The sequence below is a fragment of the Carassius gibelio genome, chromosome B22, assembly GCF_023724105.1.
Source record: "Carassius gibelio isolate Cgi1373 ecotype wild population from Czech Republic chromosome B22, carGib1.2-hapl.c, whole genome shotgun sequence".
NCBI lineage: Eukaryota > Metazoa > Chordata > Actinopteri > Cypriniformes > Cyprinidae > Carassius > Carassius gibelio.
The window spans coordinates 2373376-2398083 of NC_068417.1; the positions used below are offsets into that span (position 1 = coordinate 2373376).

At 42.9% G+C, this 24708-nt stretch overlaps 2 protein-coding genes across 2 annotated transcripts in view; both read right to left on the reverse strand.

Moving 5' to 3' along the window:
• LOC127987559 (uncharacterized) overlaps positions 1-24708 on the reverse strand; it is a 1718354-nt gene that overhangs the window by 363857 nt on the left and 1329789 nt on the right. The window lies entirely within an intron of this gene.
• Positions 11182-24364, reverse strand: LOC127987562 (interferon-induced very large GTPase 1). Its single transcript, XM_052589929.1, has 6 exons — positions 24231-24364; positions 22360-22950; positions 21501-22019; positions 20826-21410; positions 18065-20460; positions 11182-17131 (listed from the first exon to the last, which is right to left on the reverse strand). Exons 2-6 carry the CDS (start codon positions 22928-22930, stop codon positions 12452-12454), a joined length of 8751 nt encoding a protein of 2916 aa, XP_052445889.1. The 5' UTR covers positions 22931-22950; positions 24231-24364; the 3' UTR covers positions 11182-12451.

A 24708-nucleotide genomic window follows, 5' to 3' on the forward strand; every position in this document is an offset into this window, starting at 1 on the left:
AAGTGCATTATGTGTATCGACTACCTAGCTAGCTCGTCTCTGGTTGTTGCCCCATCTAAATCAGGTATGTATGCTAAAATCATGTTGAATCAACGTTGTTCACGTCATTTAAAATAAATGTAAGATCTCCCTGGTTTGCTAACCTTACGTAGAAATTCTGTTGATTTCTTTTGGGAAAAATGAGAATGAAATCAACATATTTTCTAATTGTTTTTCAAATTCCAAATAAGGAAAAATCAGTATGTAAATGTAAACATTTATTTGGTTAACTTAAAAGCACAGCACCTCAATTTAGTTTACAAAATAGCCAATTGCCACATTTTGCAACCTTTATATATATATATATATATATATATATATATATATATATATATTAGGGGTGTAACGGTTCACAAAATTCACGGTTCGGTTCGATACGATACACTGATGTCACGGTTCGGTTCGGTTCGGTTCGATACGTTTTAGATACAGCAAAATGTAAAAACATCTCAACTTTTCAGAATGCCGCAAGCGCACCGCGGGTCATGTGACAAGAACCAACCAATCAGCTTCATCCTTTCCCGTAACAACGTTGAGAGCTCAGCCAAGATGAAGGAACAGCTGATCATAGTTGTATATGGATTGCAATTTTGAAATAAATTCAGTAGCAGAGCTACTGCAAGCGATTTTTAGAGCTGCAAATCCATTTATCCTTCGCTGAAATTTCCGCGTCTCATGGAGAGAGCACGTCATTGTTGCTTAGCAAAGACAGACGCCTCATGAGCGCTTCTGCCCGAGCGCTTTGGAAAGTAGGAGAAAGACGCGCTTTGCGTTCATGCGTTTTTAGGCACGATATGTGAACGGCCCCTAAGGCGCTCGCTCACTCAGCACGCGCTGAAGGCTCGTTGCAAAATGTCTAATGCCTTTAACAGACCAGAAATATAAGATCCTAAAATAACCAACAGGTCTGGTGTTTGGGTTGGATTCCCTGTAAGCTATAGTTTCTAAATGCTGCAGGGATAGTTTGCTGCGTGCATGTTTCTCCTTTTTTTCGTCTTTTCCCAGATAGTACTGACGCATATATCCCAGATATTCCCGCTGGTTTTTTTTTTTTTTTTTTTTTATTCCCGCTGGTGTACCCTGTCATGTTGCAGATGCGACATACCGTTGTTTTTTTATCCACCACTCTCTTGCCATCACCATTATAGCTTAAAGGGAATCCAAAGTGCACCCAAACACCAGACCTGTTGGTTATTGGAGGATCTTCTCATTTCTAGTCTGTTAAACGCATTGGCTATTTTGCAACGAGCCTTCAGCGCGTACTGAGTGAGCGAGCGCCTGCTGAGTAGCCTAACATAAACATATAAGATGGTGTTTTTTTCTTCTTCGGGAGTGTCAGGGGCGTTGCCTGTTACGTTGTTTGGGTTATTGGGCTACCTTGTTGAACGCATATCATTATATTTCTTTCTCTCTCTTTTTTTTTTTTTTTTCAAATATAATTAATTACTCCAACGAACCGTTCGGTATACATAATGCGTACCGCGTACCGAACCGAAAGCGTCGTACCGAATGGTTCAATACGAATACGCGTATCGTTACACCCCTAATATATATATATATATATATATATAATATTTTTTTTAAGCTGCAGCTACTATGAACCAACCAACTCCTCCTAACACCTCTGGTTCAAGACAAGCCCATTATTAATTTTACATTAAAAAAATAAAGAAATGTTAATTCTGTTCTCAACTTGTTCTTAAAAAAAAACACACAACACAAAGTACCGATAAGAATACCGTTAAAGCACCGGACCGTTAAGCAGTATCGGTAAGAGTAGTAATACGGTTAAAACCTTAACGATACCCATCCCTACTCACTTCTGCTCTACTGCAGCTCTTCTGCTGATCCTCTGCTGCCCCCCTGTGCTCATAATAACACCTCACTACTGCTCTACTGCAGCTCTTCTGCTGATCCTCTGCTGCCCCCCTGTGCTCATAATAATACCTCACTACTGCTCTATTGCAGCTCTTCTGCTGTTCCTCTGCTGCCCCCCGTGCTCATAATAACACCTCACTACTGCTCTACTGCAGCTCTTCTGCTGATCCTCTGCTGCCCCCCTGTGCTCATAACACCTCACCACTGCTCTACTGCAGCTCTTCTGCTGATCCTCTGCTGCCCCCCGTGCTCATGATAACACCTAACTACTGGTCTACTGCAGCTCTTCTACTGATCCTCTGCTGCCCCCCGTGCTCATAATAATACCTCACTACTGCTCTACTGCAGCTCTTCTGCTGATCCTCTGCTGCCCCCCTGTGCTCATAACACCTCACCACTGCTCTACTGCAGCTCTTCTGCTGATCCTCTGCTTCCCCCCGTGCTCATAATAGTACCTCACTACTGATCTACTTAAGCTCTTCTGCTGATCCTCTGCTGCCCCCTGTGCTCATAATAATACCTCACGACTGCTCTATTGCATCTCTTCTGCTGCCCCCCGTGCTCATAATAACACCTCACTACTGCTCTACTGCAGCTCTTCTGCTGATCCTCTGCTGCCCCCTGTGCTCATAATAACACCTCACTACTGGTCTACTGCAGCTCTTCCGCTGATCCTCTGCTGCCCCGTGCTCATAATAGCACCTCACTACTGCTCTACTGCAGCTCTTCCGTTGATCCTCTGCTGCCCCCGGTGCTCATAATAACACCTCACTACTGGTCTACTGCAGCTCTTCCGCTGATCCTCTGCTGCCCCGTGCTCATAATAACACCTCACTACTGCTCTACTGCAGCTCTTCTGTTGATCCTCTGCTGCCCCCGGTGCTCATAATAACACCTCACTACTGGTCTACTGCAGCTCTTCTGCTGATCATCTGCTGCCCCCCGTGCTCATGATAACACCTCACTACTTATCTACTGCAGCTCTTCTGCTGATCCTCTGCTGCCCCCTGTGCTCATAATAATACCTCACTACTGCTCTATTGCATCTCTTCTGCTTTTCTTCTGCTGCCCCCCGTGCCCATAATAACACCTCACTACTGCAGCTCTTCCGCTGATCCTCTGCTGCCCCCCTGTGCTCATAATAACACCTCACCACTGTTCTACTGCAGCTCTTCTGCTGATCCTCTGCTGCCCCCCGTGCTCATAATAACACCTCACTACTGGTCTACTGCAGCTCTTCCGCTGATCCTCTGCTGCCCCGTGCTCATAATAACACCTCACTACTGCTCTACTGCAGCTCTTCTGTTGATCCTCTGCTGCCTCCGTGCTCATAATAACACCTCACTACTGCTCTACTGCAGCTCTTCTGCTGATCCTCTGCTGCCCCCCGTGCCCGTAAAAACACCTCACTACTGCTCTACTGCAGCTCTTCTGCTGATAATCTGCTGCCTCCGTGCTCATAATAACACCACACTACTGGTCTACTGCAGCTCTTCTGCTGATCATCTGCTGCCTCCGTGCTCATAACACCTCACTACTGCTCTACTGCAGCTCTTCTGCTGTTCCTCTGCTGCCCCTCGTGCCCATAATAACACCTCACTACTGCTCTACTGCAGCTCTTCTGTTGATCCTCTGCTGCCCCCGGTGCTCATAATAACACCTCACTACTGCTCTACTGCAGCTCTTCTGTTGATCCTCTGCTGCCCCCGTTGCTCATAATAACACCTCACTACTGGTCTACTGCAGCTCTTCTGCTGATCATCTGCTGCCCCCCGTGCTCATGATAACACCTCACTACTGATCTACTGCAGCTCTTCTGCTGATCCTCTGCTGCCCCCTGTGCTCATAATAATACCTCACTACTGCTCTATTGCATCTCTTCTGCTGTTCTTCTGCTGCCCCCCGTGCCCATAATAACACCTCACTACTGCAGCTCTTCCGCTGATCCTCTGCTGCCCCCCTGTGCTCATAATAACACCTCACCACTGTTCTACTGCAGCTCTTCTGCTGATCCTCTGCTGCCCCCCGTGCTCATAATAACACCTCACTACTGCTCTACTGCAGCTCTTCTGTTGATCCTCTGCTGCCTCCGTGCTCATAATAACACCTCACTACTGCTCTACTGCAGCTCTTCTGCTGATCCTCTGCTGCCCCCCGTACCCGTAATAACACCTCACTACTGCTCTACTGCAGCTCTTCTGCTGATCATCTGCTGCCTCCGTGCTCATAATAACACCTCACTACTGCTCTACTGCAGCTCTACTGCTGATCCTCTGCTGCCCCCCGTGCTCATAATAACACCTCCCTACTGCTCTACTGCAGCTCTTCTGCTGATCATCTGCTGCCTCCGTGCTCATAATAACACCTCACTACTGCTCTACTGCAGCTCTACTGCTGATCCTCTGCTGCCCCCCGTGCTCATAATAACACCTCACTTCTGCTCTACTGCAGCTCTACTGCTGATCCTCTGCTGCCCCCCGTGCTCATAATAACACCTCACTACTGCTCTACTGCTGATCCTCTGCTGCCCCGTGCTCATAATAACACCTCACTACTGGTCTACTGCAGCTCTTCCGCTGATCCTCTGCTGCCCCGTGCTCATAATAACACCTCACTACTGCTCTACTGCAGCTCTTCTGTTGATCCTCTGCTGCCTCCGTGCTCATAATAACACCTCACTACTGCTCTACTGCAGCTCTTCTGCTGATCCTCTGCTGCCCCCCGTACCCGTAATAACACCTCACTACTGCTCTACTGCAGCTCTTCTGCTGATCATCTGCTGCCTCCGTGCTCATAATAACACCTCACTACTGCTCTACTGCAGCTCTTCTGCTGTTCCTCTGCTGCCCCCCGTGCACATAATAACACCTCACTACTGCAGCTCTTCCGCTGATCCTCTGCTGCCCCCCTGTGCTCATAATAACACCTCACCACTGTTCTACTGCAGCTCTTCCGCTGATCCTCTGCTGCCCCCCTGTGCTCATAATAACACCTCACTACTGCTCTACTGCAGCTCTACTACTGATCCTCTGCTGCCCCGTGCTCATAATAACACCTCACTACTGGTCTACTGCAGCTCTTCTGCTGATCCTCTGCTGCCCCCCGTGCTCATAATAACACCTCACTACTGCTCTATTGCATCTCTTCTGCTGTTCCTCTGCTGCCCCCCGTGCTCATAAAAACACCTCACCACTGCTCTACTGCAGCTCTTCTGCCGATCCTCTGCTGCCCCCCGTGCCCATAATAACACCTCACTACTGCAGCTCTTCCGCTGATCCTCTGCTGCCCCCCTGTGCTCATAATAACACCTCACTACTGCTCTACTGCAGCTCTTCTGCTGATCCTCTGCTGCCCCCCTGTGCTCATAATAACACCTCACCACTGTTCTACTGCAGCTCTTCTGCTGATCCTCTGCTGCCCCCCGTGCTCATAATAACACCTCACTACTGTTCTACTGCAGCTCTACTGCTGATCCTCTGCTGCCCCGTGCTCATAATAACATCTCACTACTGGTCTACTGCAGCTCTTCTGCTGATCCTCTGCTGCCTCCATGCTCATAATAACACCTCACTACTGCTCTACTGCAGCTCTTCTGCTGATCCTCTGCTGCCCCCCGTGCTCATAATAACACCTCCCTACTGCTCTACTGCAGCTCTTCTGCTGATCATCTGCTGCCTCCGTGCTCATAATAACACCTCACTTCTGCTCTACTGCAGCTCTACTGCTGATCCTCTGCTGCCCCCCGTGCTCATAATAACACCTCACTACTGCTCTACTGCAGCTCTACTGCTGATCCTCTGCTGCCCCGTGCTCATAATAACACCTCACTACTGGTCTACTGCAGCTCTTCTGCTGATCCTCTGCTGCCTCCATGCTCATAATAACACCTCACTACTGCTCTACTGCAGCTCTTCTGCTGATCCTCTGCTGCCCCCCGTGCTCATAATAACACCTCCCTACTGCTCTACTGCAGCTCTTCTGCTGATCATCTGCTGCCTCCGTGCTCATAATAACACCTCACCACTGTTCTACTGCAGCTCTTCTGCTGATCCTCTGCTGCCCCCCGTGCTCATAATAACACCTCACTACTGCTCTACTGCAGCTCTACTGCTGATCCTCTGCTGCCCCGTGCTCATAATAACACCTCACTACTGGTCTACTGCAGCTCTTCTGCTGATCCTCTGCTGCCTCCATGCTCATAATAACACCTCACTACTGCTCTACTGCAGCTCTTCTGCTGATCCTCTGCTGCCCCCCGTGCTCATAATAACACCTCCCTACTGCTCTACTGCAGCTCTTCTGCTGATCCTCTGCTGCCTCCATGCTCATAATAACACCTCACTACTGCTCTACTGCAGCTCTTCTGCTGATCCTCTGCTGCCTCCATGCTCATAATAACACCTCACTACTGCTCTCCTGCAGCTCTTCTGCTGGTCCTCTGCTGCCCCCCTGTGCTCATAATAACACCTCACTACTGTTCTACTGCAGCTCTTCTGCTGATCCTCTGCTGCCCCCTGTGCTCATAATAATACCTCACTACTGCTCTATTGCATCTCTTCTGCTGTTCTTCTGCTGCCCCCCGTGCCCATAATAACACCTCACTACTGCAGCTCTTCCGCTGATCCTCTGCTGCCCCCCTGTGCTCATAATAACACCTCACCACTGTTCTACTGCAGCTCTTCTGCTGATCCTCTGCTGCCCCCCGTGCTCATAATAACACCTCACTACTGGTCTACTGCAGCTCTTCCGCTGATCCTCTGCTGCCCCGTGCTCATAATAACACCTCACTACTGCTCTACTGCAGCTCTTCTGTTGATCCTCTGCTGCCTCCGTGCTCATAATAACACCTCACTACTGCTCTACTGCAGCTCTTCTGCTGATCCTCTGCTGCCCCCCGTACCCGTAATAACACCTCACTACTGCTCTACTGCAGCTCTTCTGCTGATCATCTGCTGCCTCCGTGCTCATAATAACACCTCACTACTGCTCTACTGCAGCTCTTCTGCTGATCCTCTGCTGCCCCCCGTACCCGTAATAACACCTCACTACTGCTCTACTGCAACTCTTCTGCTGATCATCTGCTGCCTCCGTGCTCATAATAACACCACACTACTGGTCTACTGCAGCTCTTCTGCTGATCATCTGCTGCCTCCGTGATCATAATAACACCTCACTACTGCTCTACTGCAGCTCTTCTGCTGTTCCTCTGCTGCCCCCCGTGCACATAATAACACCTCACTACTGCAGCTCTTCCGCTGATCCTCTGCTGCCCCCCTGTGCTCATAATAACACCTCACCACTGTTCTACTGCAGCTCTTCCGCTGATCCTCTGCTGCCCCCCTGTGCTCATAATAACACCTCACTACTGCTCTACTGCAGCTCTACTGCTGATCCTCTGCTGCCCCGTGCTCATAATAACACCTCACTACTGGTCTACTGCAGCTCTTCTGCTGATCCTCTGCTGCCCCCCGTGCTCATAATAACACCTCACTACTGCTCTATTGCATCTCTTCTGCTGTTCCTCTGCTGCCCCCCGTGCTCATAAAAACACCTCACCACTGCTCTACTGCAGCTCTTCTGCCGATCCTCTGCTGCCCCCCGTGCCCATAATAACACCTCACTACTGCAGCTCTTCCGCTGATCCTCTGCTGCCCCCCTGTGCTCATAATAACACCTCACTACTGCTCTACTGCAGCTCTTCTGCTGATCCTCTGCTGCCCCCCTGTGCTCATAATAACACCTCACCACTGTTCTACTGCAGCTCTTCTGCTGATCCTCTGCTGCCCCCCGTGCTCATAATAACACCTCACTACTGCTCTACTGCAGCTCTACTGCTGATCCTCTGCTGCCCCGTGCTCACAATAACACCTCACTACTGGTCTACTGCAGCTCTTCTGCTGATCCTCTGCTGCCTCCATGCTCATAATAACACCTCACTACTGCTCTACTGCAGCTCTTCTGCTGATCCTCTGCTGCCCCCCGTGCTCATAATAACACCTCCCTACTGCTCTACTGCAGCTCTTCTGCTGATCATCTGCTGCCTCCGTGCTCATAATAACACCTCACTTCTGCTCTACTGCAGCTCTACTGCTGATCCTCTGCTGCCCCCCGTGCTCATAATAACACCTCACTACTGCTCTACTGCAGCTCTACTGCTGATCCTCTGCTGCCCCGTGCTCATAATAACACCTCACTACTGGTCTACTGCAGCTCTTCTGCTGATCCTCTGCTGCCTCCATGCTCATAATAACACCTCACTACTGCTCTACTGCAGCTCTTCTGCTGATCCTCTGCTGCCCCCCGTGCTCATAATAACACCTCCCTACTGCTCTACTGCAGCTCTTCTGCTGATCATCTGCTGCCTCCGTGCTCATAATAACACCTCACCACTGTTCTACTGCAGCTCTTCTGCTGATCCTCTGCTGCCCCCCGTGCTCATAATAACACCTCACTACTGCTCTACTGCAGCTCTACTGCTGATCCTCTGCTGCCCCGTGCTCATAATAACACCTCACTACTGGTCTACTGCAGCTCTTCTGCTGATCCTCTGCTGCCTCCATGCTCATAATAACACCTCACTACTGCTCTACTGCAGCTCTTCTGCTGATCCTCTGCTGCCCCCCGTGCTCATAATAACACCTCCCTACTGCTCTACTGCAGCTCTTCTGCTGATCCTCTGCTGCCTCCATGCTCATAATAACACCTCACTACTGCTCTACTGCAGCTCTTCTGCTGATCCTCTGCTGCCTCCATGCTCATAATAACACCTCACTACTGCTCTCCTGCAGCTCTTCTGCTGGTCCTCTGCTGCCCCCCTGTGCTCATAATAACACCTCACTACTGTTCTACTGCAGCTCTTCTGCTGATCCTCTGCTGCCCCCCATGCTCATAATAACACCTCACTACTGCTCTACTGCAGCTCTTCTGCTGATCCTCTGGTGCCCCCGTGCTCATAATAACACCTCACTACTGCTCTACTGCAGCTTTTCTGCTGATCCTCTGCTGCCCCCTGTGCTCATAATAATACCTCACTACTGCTCTATTGCATCTCTTCTGCTGTTCCTCTGCTGCCCCCCGTGCTCATAAAAACACCTCACCACTGCTCTACTGCAGCTCTTCTGCCGATCCTCTGCTGCCCCCCGTGCCCATAATAACACCTCACTACTGCAGCTCTTCCGCTGATCCTCTGCTGCCCCCCTGTGCTCATAATAACACCTCACTACTGCTCTACTGCAGCTCTTCTGCTGATCCTCTGCTGCCCCCCTGTGCTCATAATAACACCTCACTACTGCTCTACTGCAGCTCTTCTGCTGATCCTCTGCTGCCCCCCTGTGCTCATAATAACACCTCACTACTGCTCTACTGCAGCTCTTCTGCTGATCCTCTGCTGCCCCCCTGTGCTCATAATAACACCTCACTACTGCTCTACTGCAGCTCTTCTGCTGATCCTCTGCTGCCCCCCTGTGCTCATAATAACACCTCACTACTGCTCTACTGCAGCTCTTCTGCTGATCCTCTGCTGCCTCCATGCTCATAATAACACCTCACTACTGCTCTACTGCAGCTCTTCTGCTGATCCTCTGCTGCCTCCATGCTCATAATAACACCTCACTACTGCTCTCCTGCAGCTCTTCTGCTGGTCCTCTGCTGCCCCCCTGTGCTCATAATAACACCTCACTACTGTTCTACTGCAGCTCTTCTGCTGATCCTCTGCTGCCCCCCATGCTCATAATAACACCTCACTACTGCTCTACTGCAGCTCTTCTGCTGATCCTCTGGTGCCCCCGTGCTCATAATAACACCTCACTACTGCTCTACTGCAGCTTTTCTGCTGATCCTCTGCTGCCCCCTGTGCTCATAATAATACCTCACTACTGCTCTATTGCATCTCTTCTGCTGTTCCTCTGCTGCCCCCCGTGCTCATAAAAACACCTCACCACTGCTCTACTGCAGCTCTTCTGCCGATCCTCTGCTGCCCCCCGTGCCCATAATAACACCTCACTACTGCAGCTCTTCCGCTGATCCTCTGCTGCCCCCCTGTGCTCATAATAACACCTCACTACTGCTCTACTGCAGCTCTTCTGCTGATCCTCTGCTGCCCCCCTGTGCTCATAATAACACCTCACTACTGCTCTACTGCAGCTCTTCTGCTGATCCTCTGCTGCCCCCCTGTGCTCATAATAACACCTCACTACTGCTCTACTGCAGCTCTTCTGCTGATCCTCTGCTGCCCCCCTGTGCTCATAATAACACCTCACTACTGCTCTACTGCAGCTCTTCTGCTGATCTTCTGCTGCCCCCCTGTGCTCATAATAACACCTCACTTCTTCTCATTTCACATTATCTGCATCTTATTCTGTCATTGAATGCTGTATTTTAATGTTCTAAATGTTCTTATTTTCTTGTACCGCCACCTTGATGTGTAATCTTCTTATACACAGGCTATTCTTTTATTAATAATTAATAAAAAGTTATTGACAATCATTTTTTTTTCACATTTATGTAGATTTACCACCACAATTGTAAGGGTAGCTTTGTAAAGTTTGCTGTAAAGTAAGTTTATTATTATTATTTAGTACTATAATCACTTTTGATTTTACTACAGTCTTTTGAGTTTAATACATATATACAGGGCTTGACATTAACTTTTTTGTATTAAGTTTTCCAAAGTTACTAGCTACACAGCATTTTTACACAGCCACATTTTTGTTGTTTTTAAATTAGCTGATAAAAGTTGACTATGGCGTGCTAATATTTACTTGAACTAGATTTACAACACTTTTAAATGTAAAACCACTGTACACACCCAAATCAAGACTACATAAATGTATAACAAAACAGGTCATTATCATTAGCTCTGATAAGGTTGTGTGTAAAGCTCCTTATTTTATTTTAACAAGTTTTTAAAATAAAACCATGTAATAAGATAAAGACATAAGTAGCTTCTTATTGCATAATAAAAGTGGTGCATGGATGTAATAGATTAAAAAAAAAAAAAAACTTTAGCATTAGCATTAGAAACACTGTCTTTTAAATATCAGAATCAGACTCAGAATTACTTTACTGAACCACAGTGGGATATTATTTGTAACAAGTTGCAATGGAAAGGTTTAAATAACATATATATATATATATATATATATATATATATATAGAGAGAGAGAGAGAGAGAGAGAGAGAGAGAGAGAGATTTATTTATTTATATTTAATATTTTTATTTAGCTTTATTTTAATATCAGTTTTAGCAAACGTGAACCAATTGTATTTAATTAAAACTAGGCTGAAATCAAATAGATGTTAAAATAAATATTTTTAAACCTCTTTATTTTGTCTTTTACTATATTTGGTCAGCTTTATTTTAATTAACCAAACACTTTATAAATAATTGAGTAGTTATTTAATAATTTTGAAATAGTTTAATAGATAACAATAGCAACACTGATGTGTTTTCTGTGCTGATTGTGAAAGACAGTCTGCGGAACTTGTCAGAATGTGTTAACTGAGCTGAAATACCCCTGAATCATCATCATCATCATCATCATCATCATCACGCTGGTCAGGATAGTTGATAAACAAAGCTGTGATTGTGCAGAAGGAAGGCAAATCTCACGAAGGAGCCGATGTCTTCAGGTCCCTCTCATCAGTCACGATACTGACTATTTCAGGAACACCAGGGTAAAAATAGTTCTGTCACAGCTGCACAAACAATCTGAACAAAGACGGGGATTTTCAGTCCAATCAGATGAAGGTTTATCAGTGCCTTTGTGTCTGAAGAGAGTGAAGAAATACACTGCACACCTTCACAGTGATGTTTGAAAGATTTTCAACATAGATGCAATAAATCAATCAAAAGACATTTATAATGTTACAAAAGATTATTGTTTTAAATAAATGCTGTTCTTTTTAACTTTCTGTTCATCTGTGAATCCTGAAAAATAAAATGTATCACAGTTTCCACAGAAATATTGAGCAGCACAACTGTGTTCAACATTGATAATAATCAGAAATGTTTCTTGAGCAGTAAATCATCATATTATTCTGATTTCTGCAGATCATGTGACACTGGAGACACTTATTTTATATTGTATCCCGTCTTTAAGCACTCTTGTTAGCACAGATACCTGAGCACAGAGTCGAGTCTGGACTGAATCCTGCAGAGAACATCTGACAAACAGCACATCACTGATCTTCAGCTGAATTAATAAATGTGTGTGACACAAATCTTAGTAAATCTTAATTCCTATTCACATCACTGTAAAAGGCCCCAGGACAAGTTTGGTTTTTAATATAAATGTATTGTCCTCACAGAGATCCATTGTATGAAGTATTTTACACTGGATTTGGATATAATTCAGATGTACAGGTCTGAGACACTTGGTATTTTCTTCATATATCATCAGTCATTAATATCTTTGATCAGTCGGAGTGAATCTTGTGTTGAATCCTGGTGTGTATTTGATGAGATCTGATCTTCTTGATCTGTAGATGAGTCTGAATCTGAGAGACACTAGAGTCTCAGTCTTCATACGCTCAATTACATGTATTCATCTAAACTCTCAATAGCATCTTGTTTTGAGTATCTTCTCCAATCCTCTGGTATCTTCCCACTTCCCTCAAATGTTTTATTGAAGTATTTCTCCAGATCTCTCTTGAATCTGCACACAAACCACTTCCAGTAGGGCAGTTCAGAGAGATCAGGAGTGATGCTCCACTTCGCATAAACTCCTCCTGCTCTTCTGTAATCTCTATATAGAAACCATCCACCTGACACACATAATGTTTTATCACTCATCACTAAAGTTGTGCAGATATCAGCACAGAGAGTCTGTGTAGAAGTGTAATAAGTGCCAGTAATTCCTCTCACTCTGTGGAAGGGAACACTGTGATCTCCAGGATGGTTTTCTATGGTGTTTGTGCAGACAGCTCCACAGATCGGACACTGAACCCAACAGCACTGACAGAAGTGACTAATCAGAAGCTCATCTGGTCTGAACTTGAGGTCCAGTTTTTCATTGAATGACCTTGAGTTGAATCTCCTGCTGATGTCTGACACTATATCAGTAAGTTCCCGTCTGATCACATCTTCTAGCAGTTTGAAATCATCAACATCATCATGTGTGACTCCACTGAGGTGTTTCTCAGAGAAGATCAGCTCATCTGAGAGCTGCTGTGTGAAACTCTTCATCCACAAACCAACATCTCCTCTGTTCTCTTGAACACGTTCAGTAGATTGATGAGCTGCTCTCATGATCTTCTGCTCCAGGAGTTTAATGTTCCTCTTCATCTTGGGTAAAACACTGAGACTGAACTGATCAGTGATGTACCGACTGACTTCATCTCTGATGAAACTCTTATAGTGATCTCTGGGATGATGAATGTAGTTCATGTATTTGTCAAAGTCCTCCTCTTCTGCCAGTCTCTTCAGGATGTGTTTCTCCAGATTTGATCTGTTTCCTCTCATTGATTCACAGTTTGATCTCAGTTCACCTGCTATATCTCTGGCAGTCTTCTTGTAGACGCTCTGCTCAATCAGCTCTTTCAGTTTCTGACAGAGGATCTCTCCAAACATAACAGCTGATGCGGCTCCATGACAGTATTTCTGGAAAATACTGTAGTACTCTTCTCTCTTCTTCTGAACATATATTACAGGATCATTGTCTTCTCTGAACCGTCTGTGTTGGTCAGTGATCATCTTGTTTTCTCTCTTACAGATGGACAGAACCAAATCCCTGAAGAATTCATTCTTGAACACATATCTCACTTGTTCTTCCTCATGTTGTGTTACTCTTGCTCTGATGTAATCTGTGAGTTGTTGAATGTAGCTGGTGTTGTAGCCCATCTTTGAGATGTTAAATGACTGAATCAATCTGTCTGTCTGCTGAACAACATCTGAGACTAATGATCTGATCTGAGATTCATCCTCTACAGACAGACCATAACCCAACATCCCTTTAACTGATCTGATGGCATTTCTGCCAAATCCACTGGGTTTCTTCAACTGTACATAATCTGAATAACTTGTAACAGTGAAAATATCCCTGTTCTCTCTCCAGTGACCTACAGGAACACTTTCATAGCCGTCACTGAGGATCTCTCTCACATCTCTCATTACGTCAATGTCTCTGAATGCAGGAGTGTCTCTGATGATGATCTTCTCCACACTCTGTTCCCAGAACACATCAAACTCTTTCTTCAGTGTTTCTTCATCATTTGTTTTGTCTTTGAGTTTTAAGGCGAGTTCTTTGCTCTTTTCATAGAGAGTGTTTTCATGATGTGTTCTCTGAGCATCAATCCTCTTCTTCAGGTCTCGCTGCTGAAGAATCTCATTTAATCTTCTCTGTGTTTCTCTCACAATGTTTTCCTGAAGATCTCTGATTTTGATTTCAAATGATGTTTTCCACTGAATCAGTATATCTGCATTTGTGTCTTTCTCAAAGAACTCGGACATTGATTTCTCCACTTCTTCACTTGTCTTCTTCAGTTCTCTATGAAGATCAGTTTCATTAATCTCATCAATCGCTTCATTTTCTATTTGGTTGTGTAGTTTGTTCTCAGTCTCCATCATGGCACAGCGCAGACTCAAGGACCACTTCCTGTATTCTGTCTCCAGTTTCCTGTAGACTGAGATCTCCAGAGAGTTTCTGAAGCTGAAGACAAAATGCTCCTTCAGTAAAGCCTCCCAGATATCTTTTATATGATATTTTAGATGTGTTATCCTAATTCCGTCTGATTTTGCTGCATGAGATATAATAGTCTTCTTCAGTTCTTGGATGTTCTCACAGTAGTTTGGGTTTGTTGGAGCCATCGGTGGACTTCCCTCCCAGAGCTGAGAGAAATACTTCACATCTTTTTGAACATCAAATCTAATGACATCACTGAAACACTCAGCCTCACAGACCTCCTCTTTAGCAGCGAGTTTTGTCATCTCATCCAGTGTCTCCTGCAGTCGTCTCCTTCCCTCCATGTTTCTCTCTCCAGCTGTGACGTCTGACACGTTCTGATGCACAAACACACAGCTGGGATTCAGTCTGACCTTCTTCATCCTCATGAAGGCCTGAACAACAATCTGAAGAATCTCCTGCATCTCAAATGGGTTTTCTCCAAAGATGTTGATCAGTGTCAGATTTCCAAGACCTACAACAAATGTGGAGAACTCATTGTCATGATGTCTTGTTGATCTTCCAGACAGTTCTAGGGCATGAAGACCCTCAGTATCAATAACCAGGATATAATCAAACCTCATCTGTGTTTTCATCTGGTCTGAGACTCTGATCAGCTGCATGAAAGCTCCTCTGGTTGATCTTCCAGCACTGACGGCAGACTCAAGTCCAAACATGGCGTTCATCATGGTGGATTTCCCAGAGCCTCGAAGCCCTAAAACTGACAGCACAAAGACTCTCTGGTCTCCCAGTTTCTGGACGAGTTTATCTAGAACAGCAGAGATCCAGATCACAGGAACATGAGCAGCATCTCCATCCATCAGCTCCAGTGGAGATCCAGAGATCATCATCTGTGCTGCGAGACTCGGGAGAGAAGAGAAGTGAATCTCCAAGTCTTTCTTGTTCTCATTAACAAATGAACATGATTCATAGATCTGAGCCATCTCCCTCATGATGTGCTCCACACCAAACACTGCAGCCTGAAGATCCTCAGATATTCTCTCAAGCTCAGTTTGAGCAGCTTTGAGATGTTCAGATTTATCATGATACTCTTTCAGTGTTAAGACTCTTGACAACTTTTCATTATATTTGTGATGAAGAAAAGAAAGATCAGCTGATGTATGTTCATCCAGGAGGATTCTGAGCCACTGAAGGAAAAACATCTTTGTGGCATCATCTGAGTTCATTTCTCTAATAAAGATCTTCATAAACTCACTGATGTCAGATTCATGCTGCTGTTGACGGAGTTTCTTCATCTCCATTTCTCCTTCATCTCCTCGAGGTTGATGTAGTTCTCTGTTCTTCTGACTCCACTGATGCCACAGTTTCCCCTGATGAGGCAGAAATGATTCTTTGATTTCTCTCAGATCTTTCTTCTCCAGTAAACTCATCATATGTTGTGCTGCTGCTCTTCCTCTCCTGCAGTCATCATCATCTTCCTCATCTACTCTGATGTCTGAGTGTTTGGACACATCTTCAAGTCTGAAAGTGTGAGATGATTCTGAGACACAATCATTTATAGCTCTTCTGAGCTCTTCAGATACTTCTGACTGATTTCTGTCTTTCAGGCCAATCTTGTATTTTCCTTTCTTTGACTCAGTTACAGAAGATTCATCCTCAGTAAAGAGACAAATGAGTGGCTTTCTATCCTTGTACAGGTTTTGTATTGTTGCTGCACTTCTATCACTCCTGTCGAGTCGTGGCAGAAGAACAACATTGACTGAGCTCATGTGAGTGAGGATCTCCAGCTGTTTCTCATGTTCTCCTGCATCTCCGTGTAGATTACAGAACGCTACACACTCACTGTATTTATCTGTGTTTTTCCCAGAAGGACAGAACCAGGAGATCTCCACCACTCCGTCCATCAGGACTCTGGTTCTGCTGCTGCCGGGACAGTTTCTGTGGAAGAACGTGTTGTGTTTCTCATTGATCAGACGGTTCATCAGATGAGACTTGGATGAAGACACAGAGCCGAACCTGAAGAAGAACACCATTGGAGTTTGTGCTCTGTAGATGGGCTGGGTTTGACTGATGATCTGATTGCTGATGTTTCTCATCTTCCAGCTCTTGTGGATTTGTCTGAATGTCCAGAGAGGAAACTCAATCTGTCGTGTGTCTGGATCAGGAACAAGCAGAGGAAGAGCGAACTGACACTGGGACAGTTTAGTGACCATCAGCTGCTTCAGGAGAGAATCAGCACAATGAAACACAGCCATCTGGACATCCATCGGGTGAATGAGATCACACTGACTCATTCTTTTGTTAGACAAAGACATTTCATCAAAAATATCATCATCAAATGTGTCACTGTCTGTTTGCTGTTCACTGGTCTGTTTAGTTTTGATGTATCTTGCTCTGTAGTCCATCATCAGTAGTTTCTGTAGGAAAGTCTGAATCATCTCTTCTTCAGCACAAGACTCATGAGACTGTAATGAATGTTCAGTTATCTGAAGAACATCTGCAGCTCTCAGTTTATTGTGCTTTCTGTATTCAAGATGAAGTCTGTCAAATAGATTCTGGATTTTTTCTGCTGGTTCAACATCCTGGTTTTCTCCCTGTGTAAAAAATAATAATATTAAAATAATTTAATAATGAATTTCATATTATTATAACATTATTTTATAGTGTTCCTGTGGCTCAGTATTAGAGCACTGTGTTAGCAGCAAAAGGTTGTGGGTTCGATCCTAGGGAACACATGTTAGGTAAAAACTGTTAGCCTGGATGCAATGTAAGTCACTTTGGAAAAAAGCGTCTGCTAAATGCATACATTTTTAATATAATAATTAAATATAATGATGGAATGACCTTCCCAACTCAATCCAAGCAGCTGAGTCCTTAGTCATCTTCAAGAATCGGCTTAAAACACATCTCTTCCATCTTTATTTGACCCTCTAACTTTAACACTCACTATTCTAATTCTATTCTTAAAAACATCTAACTACCTTTCCAATCTTTTTGTATTCTATTTTCTTTTCATTTATTATGCAATTGTGAGTGTGTGTGTGTGTATGTGTAAAGACCTCTAACTAACTTGCTCTATTCTTTTTCCATTCTATCTGTTTTCTTTTTATTTATTATATTAGTTAAAATCCCATGCTAGGTGTACTGTGTTAAGCTAACTGAGACTTGTTATAGCACTTATATATCATTGCTCTTTTTGTTGTTTTTGATTGCTTCCATTGTCCTCATCTGTAAGTCGCTTTGAATAAAAGTGTATACTAAATGAATAATTGTACATGTAATAAATGTAAATGAATATAACCATAAATTTAATAAAGAGAAAATGCTTCGGCAAATCTGTGTGTATAATAATAATCAAGGCTTCTTCTTTTGTGCTCAATCTGAAGGTATTGTTCAGTTAATTTCTACATTACTGTCTGCAGAATTAGTTATTTTATTTAATGAGCTTATTACTGACCAACTGTGAAATATAGATGTCTAAAGGGTTAAAACAAAGAGCATTAATATGTTCTCTTCATGTTTCTCACCTGCAGTGAAGGATCAGTTTCAGAGCAGATCTTCTTCTCCTCTTCCTCTCTTTCATATTCCTCTCTCACATCCACTCGTCTTCTCTTCAGTTCTTCTTCATGCTGTTCTTCAAGAGTCTTCTGTTCATCTTCTCTCATCTTTCTTTCTTCTTTCATTCTCTTCTCTGATTCCTTTACTTCTTCTCGTCTCCCTCTTTCTATTCTCTCTTTCTCTCTGATTATTCTCTCCATTTCAATCTTCAGTCTTTGAATCTCTTCATTACAAATCTGTTTCTCTCTCTCTCTTCTTTTCACAACTTCTTTTGCTCTTCGTCTCTCTTCTTCTTTCTGTTTCTCCCATTCCTCTCTCTCTCTCTTCATCTCTTCTTTCATCTCTATCTCTTTCTCCTTTATTTGTGTTTTATATCGTTCTTCTCTTTCTTTAATCTCTTCTTCTCTTCTCGTCTTTTCTTCCTCTTTCTGTTTCTCCCATTCCTCCCGTTCTCTCTTCATCTCCTCTTTAATCTCTCTCTCTTTCTCCTTCATATCTGTTTTATATTGTTCCTCTCTTTCTTTAAGCTCTTCTTCTCTTCTCGTCTTTTCTTCTTCTTTCTGTTTCTCCCATTCTTCTGTTTCTCTCTTCATCTCCTCTTTCATCTCTCTCTCTTTCTCCTTTATTTGTGTTTTATATCTCTCTTCTCTCTCATTAATCTCTTCATCTCTTCTCTTTCTCTCTTTCTCATGATGTTGTCTTTCATTCTCTATTCTGTTCATCATTCTGTCTGTTTCTGTGTCGTATCTGATCTGAAGATTTTCTTTTTCTTTCTTTACAGTCTCTATTTCTTTTCTCATTTCCTTTCTTTCATTCTTACACTCCTCTTTTACACTTTTCATCTCATCTCTCATCTGCTCCTCCTGTTCCTTCATTTCTCTTTTATATCTCTGCTCTCTCTCATTAAACTCTTCTTCTCTTCTCTTTCTCTCTGTGTCATGATTCTGTCGTTCTTCCTCCATCTTTATCTTCATTCTCTCTTTCTCTTCTTCATGTTTCTTCATCAGTTCTTCTCTTTCTCTGTTCAGCTTCTCCATCAGGATCTTCATCTTGTTTTCTTCTGCCTCTATTTTAGATTGAAGCTCTTCTCTCTCTTTCATTAGTGTTTTATATTCTTCTTCTCTTTTCTTCCTGTCAATCTCTATTCTGTTCATCAGTATTTCTATTTCTGTGTCGTATTTGAGCTGTTGTCTTTCTTTTTCTTTCTTCACATCCTCTATTTCATGTCTAAATGTCTCTCGTTGTTGTCTCATCTCTCTCAGATGTTTCTCTTGGTCTGTTATTTCTTTTCTCAGTTGCTCTTCTCTTCTCTCTCTCTCTCTGTCCTGATTCTGTTGTTCTACTTTTATCATCTTCATTCTCTCTTCCTCTTGTTTAAGTCTCTGATTATATTCATCCTGCATTTCCTGTTCTTTCTTTCTCCATTTCTCCTCCTCTTCTTCTCTTCTTTGTCTTTCCTGTTGTTTCTGTTTTTCCCATTCCTCTCGTTCTCTCTTCAGCTCCTCTCGTATCTTTATCTCTTGTTCTTCTCTTTCTTTAATGTCTCTTTTATATTGTTCTTCTCTGTCTCTAAATTCTTCTTCTATCCTTTTTCTCTCTTTGTCATGAATCTGTTTTTCTTCCTCCATCATCATCTTAATCCTCTCTTTCTCTTCTTTATTTTTCTTCATCAGTTCTTCTTTTTCTCTGTTCACTTGCTCCACTTTCTCCATCAGTATCTTCTTCTGTTTGTCTTGTATTTCTCTCTCCATCTCTCTGAACATCTTACATGAGTAGTAACTCCCTCCGTTCTCTTTCACCATGTTGTCTATCTTCTGCAGTAGATCAGTCACCTGTGTTTGGTCTCTAGTCTCTTTATTATTGAACACATGATATCTGTTTCCACACGCTTCAATCAGCTGATTCAGAGCAGATCCAGGTTTTCCCAAACACTGATCAATGGTTTTGTTCTCCAAATCATCTCCTCTGGTGAAGAGCACCATGGTGAACATTAACGATTTCTCTCCAAACGTCTCCTGGAGGATCTCCACAGCTGTTGCTTCTTCTTTAGTGAATCGTTGTCCTAAACTGAGCACGATGATGAACACATGTGGTCCAGGCAGGATCATGGAGATGCTGTTGCTGATTTCTCTCTGGGTTTCTTCATTACTGAGTTCAGTATCAAACAGTCCTGGAGTGTCGATCACAGTAATATGTCTGCCGTTGATTTGAGATGTCTCTCTCTGACACTCTTTAGTAACAGATTCTTGAGATGTTTCTGCTGTAAACGCTTCTCTTCCTAAGATGGTGTTTCCAGTTGCACTCTTCCCGACTCCAGTTTTTCCCAGCAGCACAATCCTCACTTCATCTTCTCTCTCTGTTGAACCTGTAACAGAGGAAAAGCATCAGTTTTATAGCCTAAAGTTATTTTTTTTTCAGACAAAATTGGATTCTGTAACATAAAAGAGGTCTTTTATCTTCTTGGTAAGTATTTATGTAAGAAGCCAGATTTACATGCCACTCTATAATTGATGTAGTTTATTTCGTGTGGAACACTGAAGCTTTGACTTCGTAATTTTTAATTTGAGTTTTGAATTTTCAGACTTTAGAATGTTGAATTTTGCGGTTATTTTGTTTAAAATACAAATTTATAAAGTTTTAATACAGTATCAAACTCTACTTTAATAAAATAAATAAAATTTCAAAACATGCTCTGTAGTTTAAGGCCCAAACTGATGTTCTGCTCATTACCTTGTGACAGTAAATGTGTTTCTAGAGACTGAATTTTCTTCTTCATCTCTTCAAATTTCAGCAGTTTTTTCATCTGTGCATCCATCAGTGTCTCTGTGGAGAAAAACTCTCCTCTGTTTTCCTCAACCATCTGCTCCAGTTTCTCCATCAATGTGGACACCTGTGTGTTTGGACCAATGAAATGATGTCTTCCTCCAAATCTCTCAATGACAGACTGTGTTTCTTCATTTAATTCTGCTGTCTGATGCTCTGAATCCTGCTTTATGAGGATCATGATGTGTTTGTTGACTCTTGAGCTGAAGATCCTCTGGATCTCCTCTATTTCTGCTCTGTCTTCATTATTAAGTGGGGCATCAGGAATGATGAGGATGAACACATGAACTCCAGGATGACAGAGAGACACACAGCGGTGAGTCTGACGCATCACTTCCTCCTCTGAGAGACGGATCAGAGCTGGAAGATCTATTACACAAAGCTCAACATCTGATCTTCTGTCTGTCTGCTGCAGGATCAGATGTGATATTAAGGATTTCAATGTCCCGTCACTCCCGCACACAACCAGATTCAGCTTTTTACACTCTGAAACTAAAAACAGAAGAAAATAAAAACATTAATGTATCTATATAAACATCAAATTTAATCATACAATACCATACATTGTGAAATACAGTGAACCTTCATCACACTCCATGTGTCGTCCATCGTTCATCTTCACAATGTCCTCAAACATCTGCAGAAGATCCTCAGGAGAGCTGCTTCTCTGAAGACTGAAGTGTCTGTTTGCACACTTCTGAATGATGTTCTGTAGGACGTCACTGGTTTCATTGGTCTCTTGTGTTGTGAGCACCATGGTGTGTTGATAAACCTGCTCAGAGAAAGAGAGCAGCACCTTCTCCACACGCTCCTGATCTTCTGCTGAACACGGCTCATGTTTGAGGAGCAGAAGGATCACATGAGGTCCTGGATCAGACAGACACACACACTCTCTCACTGTCTGTGTGATCTGATGATCTGAGATGTTCCTCTGGAGGAGCTGAGGACTGTTGATGATCATCAGGTGTCTGTCCTTCAGTCTTCCTCCGACTCTCTCTACAACATCTGGAGGAGCTTCACTGTCAAACGCTGCTCGTCCTAAGATGAAGTTCCCCACCAGACTGTTTTCTGACACGCTCGAACCCAGAAGAACAATCCTCACTGCAGAGAGTCAAATCAGACATTCAGTGTCCACAGTCCTCACATCATACAGTAACTCATGTGATATGTAACATGTTATGATCTTGATCTTAATCCAGCATCACGGATCAAAATAACCAGAACCCAGCAGCAGAACATACATTTAATCACTTTTTATTTAGCAAAGTGGCTAGATAAAAAAAAAAAAAACCTTCACCCAAAGTAAATATTTCCTCACAGATTATTAGTAATGAATTCTTGAATTACCACTGACGAAATAGATAGCATCAGAAATGACAATGGGACAGAAAGATTAATTTTTCCACCAAATATTGATGCAATATTTCCTATAAAAACTCACCTATTGTGTATCTACATATTTTTGTTAACAGCTCTTGAACTTGTGTAGCATCTCCAGTTATCTCGTTGTTGAACGCGTGGTATCTCTGATCATATTTCTGAACGAGTTTCTTCAGTGGTTCAGTTTCATTGATTAATTTTTCGATTGTCGTGTCTTCTTCCTCCAGTTCGTCTTTTCCAGTAAAGAGAATCCAGGTTTCCTTCAAGCGTTTAACTCCCAGGAGGTTTTCAATCATCTCCACAGTTTTTCTCTCTTTTTCAGTGAATCTGCCAACTGTGATGACCAGCAGAAACACACAGTGACCTGACTCACATTCCTGAAGAACACGTGCGTGTATTTCTTGAATTTCTTTATCACTCCGCTTTGGGTTAAATAATCCTGGTGTGTCATAAACTGTGACCAGTCGGCCACAGACAGTCCCAGATTCAACAACTACGTCTTGTGTGACAGAAGTGAAACTTTTCTTTGATTTAAAAGCTTGTCGTCCCAGAATTGTGTTTCCTGATGCACTTTTCCCAGCTCCTATTTTTCCCAGTAAAACCAAACTCAGACGTTTATTCATTTCTGCCATTTTCAAGAAGTGGCCTGGGGCTAAAAACACAGAGGAAATTAACACATACTTATCTAACATCTGAAAAGCATTTATTTCAGTAACTAGTACATGATGATGTTTCTGTAAGGACCACCTACTGGCCCTGAGATGGTTTCAAATAAGAGTGGCTGAAGACAACTTGTGTTGTGTCTTTTCTTGGTGCTTCTTTGCATCTGATTAAATTAGTGTAATCAGCAGTTGCAGAATTTAATGATATTACTAATAATTCAACTGCATGGGACTTGTTCATAACTGAGTGATAGTTTAAGTAAGTAAGTTTAAGTAACCCTTCTAGGAATTTGTGATCTGAATTTATCTCACCTGCGTGCACTCACACAGATGAATGGGTAGTGAACACACACACACACACACACACACACACACACACACACACATACACTCAGAGCAGGGGGCAGTCCACAGCAGTACTAGAGTGAGTCAATTAATGTTTGATCAGAAATCATTTGAAAAAAACAACGCAAAGTCAAATTTACATATATGCACCCTGAAATGAAAGCAAGAGCATCCTCAGTTGATACTGTAACAATGTACTTTTATTAGCAAAGTCAATAATGAGTGAGAATTGTAACCAATGGCAGAGAAGTTTGTTTATTTTTTGAAAGCAGTGGCCAATCAGAAGTGTTAAGGTTATATGCAGAGGTGCACATAAGTGGTCCACAGGTGCCCATGCACAACCAAAATAAGAAAATGTGCTGTGTAGATACGTTTAGAGCACTCATTTGTGTACTGACATGGTTGACAGCTGTTAATATGCACAATTAAAATTTTAGATGATAAATACCTCTGTGTGGGATTTCATCAAAATACACTGAGATTATCTTTCATTTTGTCTCTTGTTGAAACTTCATTCATGCTGATGTTATCCTGTCTATGCTAGACATTAAGAGTCTCCATCTCATTTGTTCTTTAAATCATAATTTATCAACAACTCACCAAGAGCTCTAAACGAGGCACAAACAGGTTTATTTATCAGGTTGATATCAGAAGAGACGCTGCAGTTTCATAATACAGTAAACAGTACAAGGCTGCAAATCTTACACTTGAAATGCAACGTAGACTTTTACAAATCTACAATTTATTTACGCTTGCTATGTTATGTAGCCTACAGTTTCGCAAAGCTTACCCTGCGCATGCGGTTCTTGTAGACACCATTTTACCTTCGTCATAAATAGTTAGTTACTTCCTGCGACACTTCATAAGGCCTTTTTTTTGGATAGTTTGGCCGCTCATAAACATCAAAACCACTTTTAAGACTTACCTTACAGGGAAAGGAAACCTCGAGAAAAGTTTCATATTTGAAGAGAGCCAATTCGAATTCTGAGAACTGTAAAAACGAACGGAAGTAAGCGCTGCAGTCTTCGTCTGCACGCATTTACGTCAGTAGATTTCTGATTGGACTAGATGCATACAGTCACGAGAATCACATGGGTAGGGCAACAACCAAAAGCAGGGCACTGCAAAAGTGAAAGCAAAAGCAAAAAGAAAAAAAGAAAAAGAAAAAAAGAGTAGATAAAATAAAGAAACTCTTCCATTATTTGTCCCGTCTGTTCTTCACATTGTCAGGAAATATGCCCAAATAAACACGATCTATAGTCTAAAAAAAAAAAAAAAAAAAAAAAAAAAACTGTTGAGTGTATTGTGGGGTATTGTGTTTATTGCATACTGTACATCTTGTTATCAAGAGATTGCACTGTGCTGAAACCCAATCACTTATAGGCTAATTAATATTTAAAGAG

What these genes read in the sequence shown, in the direction of transcription:
- LOC127987562 (XM_052589929.1), bottom strand. Translation starts at nt 22,930, where the DNA reads ATGGCAGAAATGAATAAACGTCTGAGTTTGGTTTTACTGGGAAAAATA. An exon ending in AATATGTAGATACACAATAG is followed by an intron (nt 22,020 to 22,359) that starts GTGAGTTTTTAT and finishes GACTCTCTGCAG; the next exon opens with TGAGGATTGTTCTTCTGGGT. An exon ending in ACACATGGAGTGTGATGAAG is followed by an intron (nt 21,411 to 21,500) that starts GTTCACTGTATT and finishes TTCTGTTTTTAG; the next exon opens with TTTCAGAGTGTAAAAAGCTG.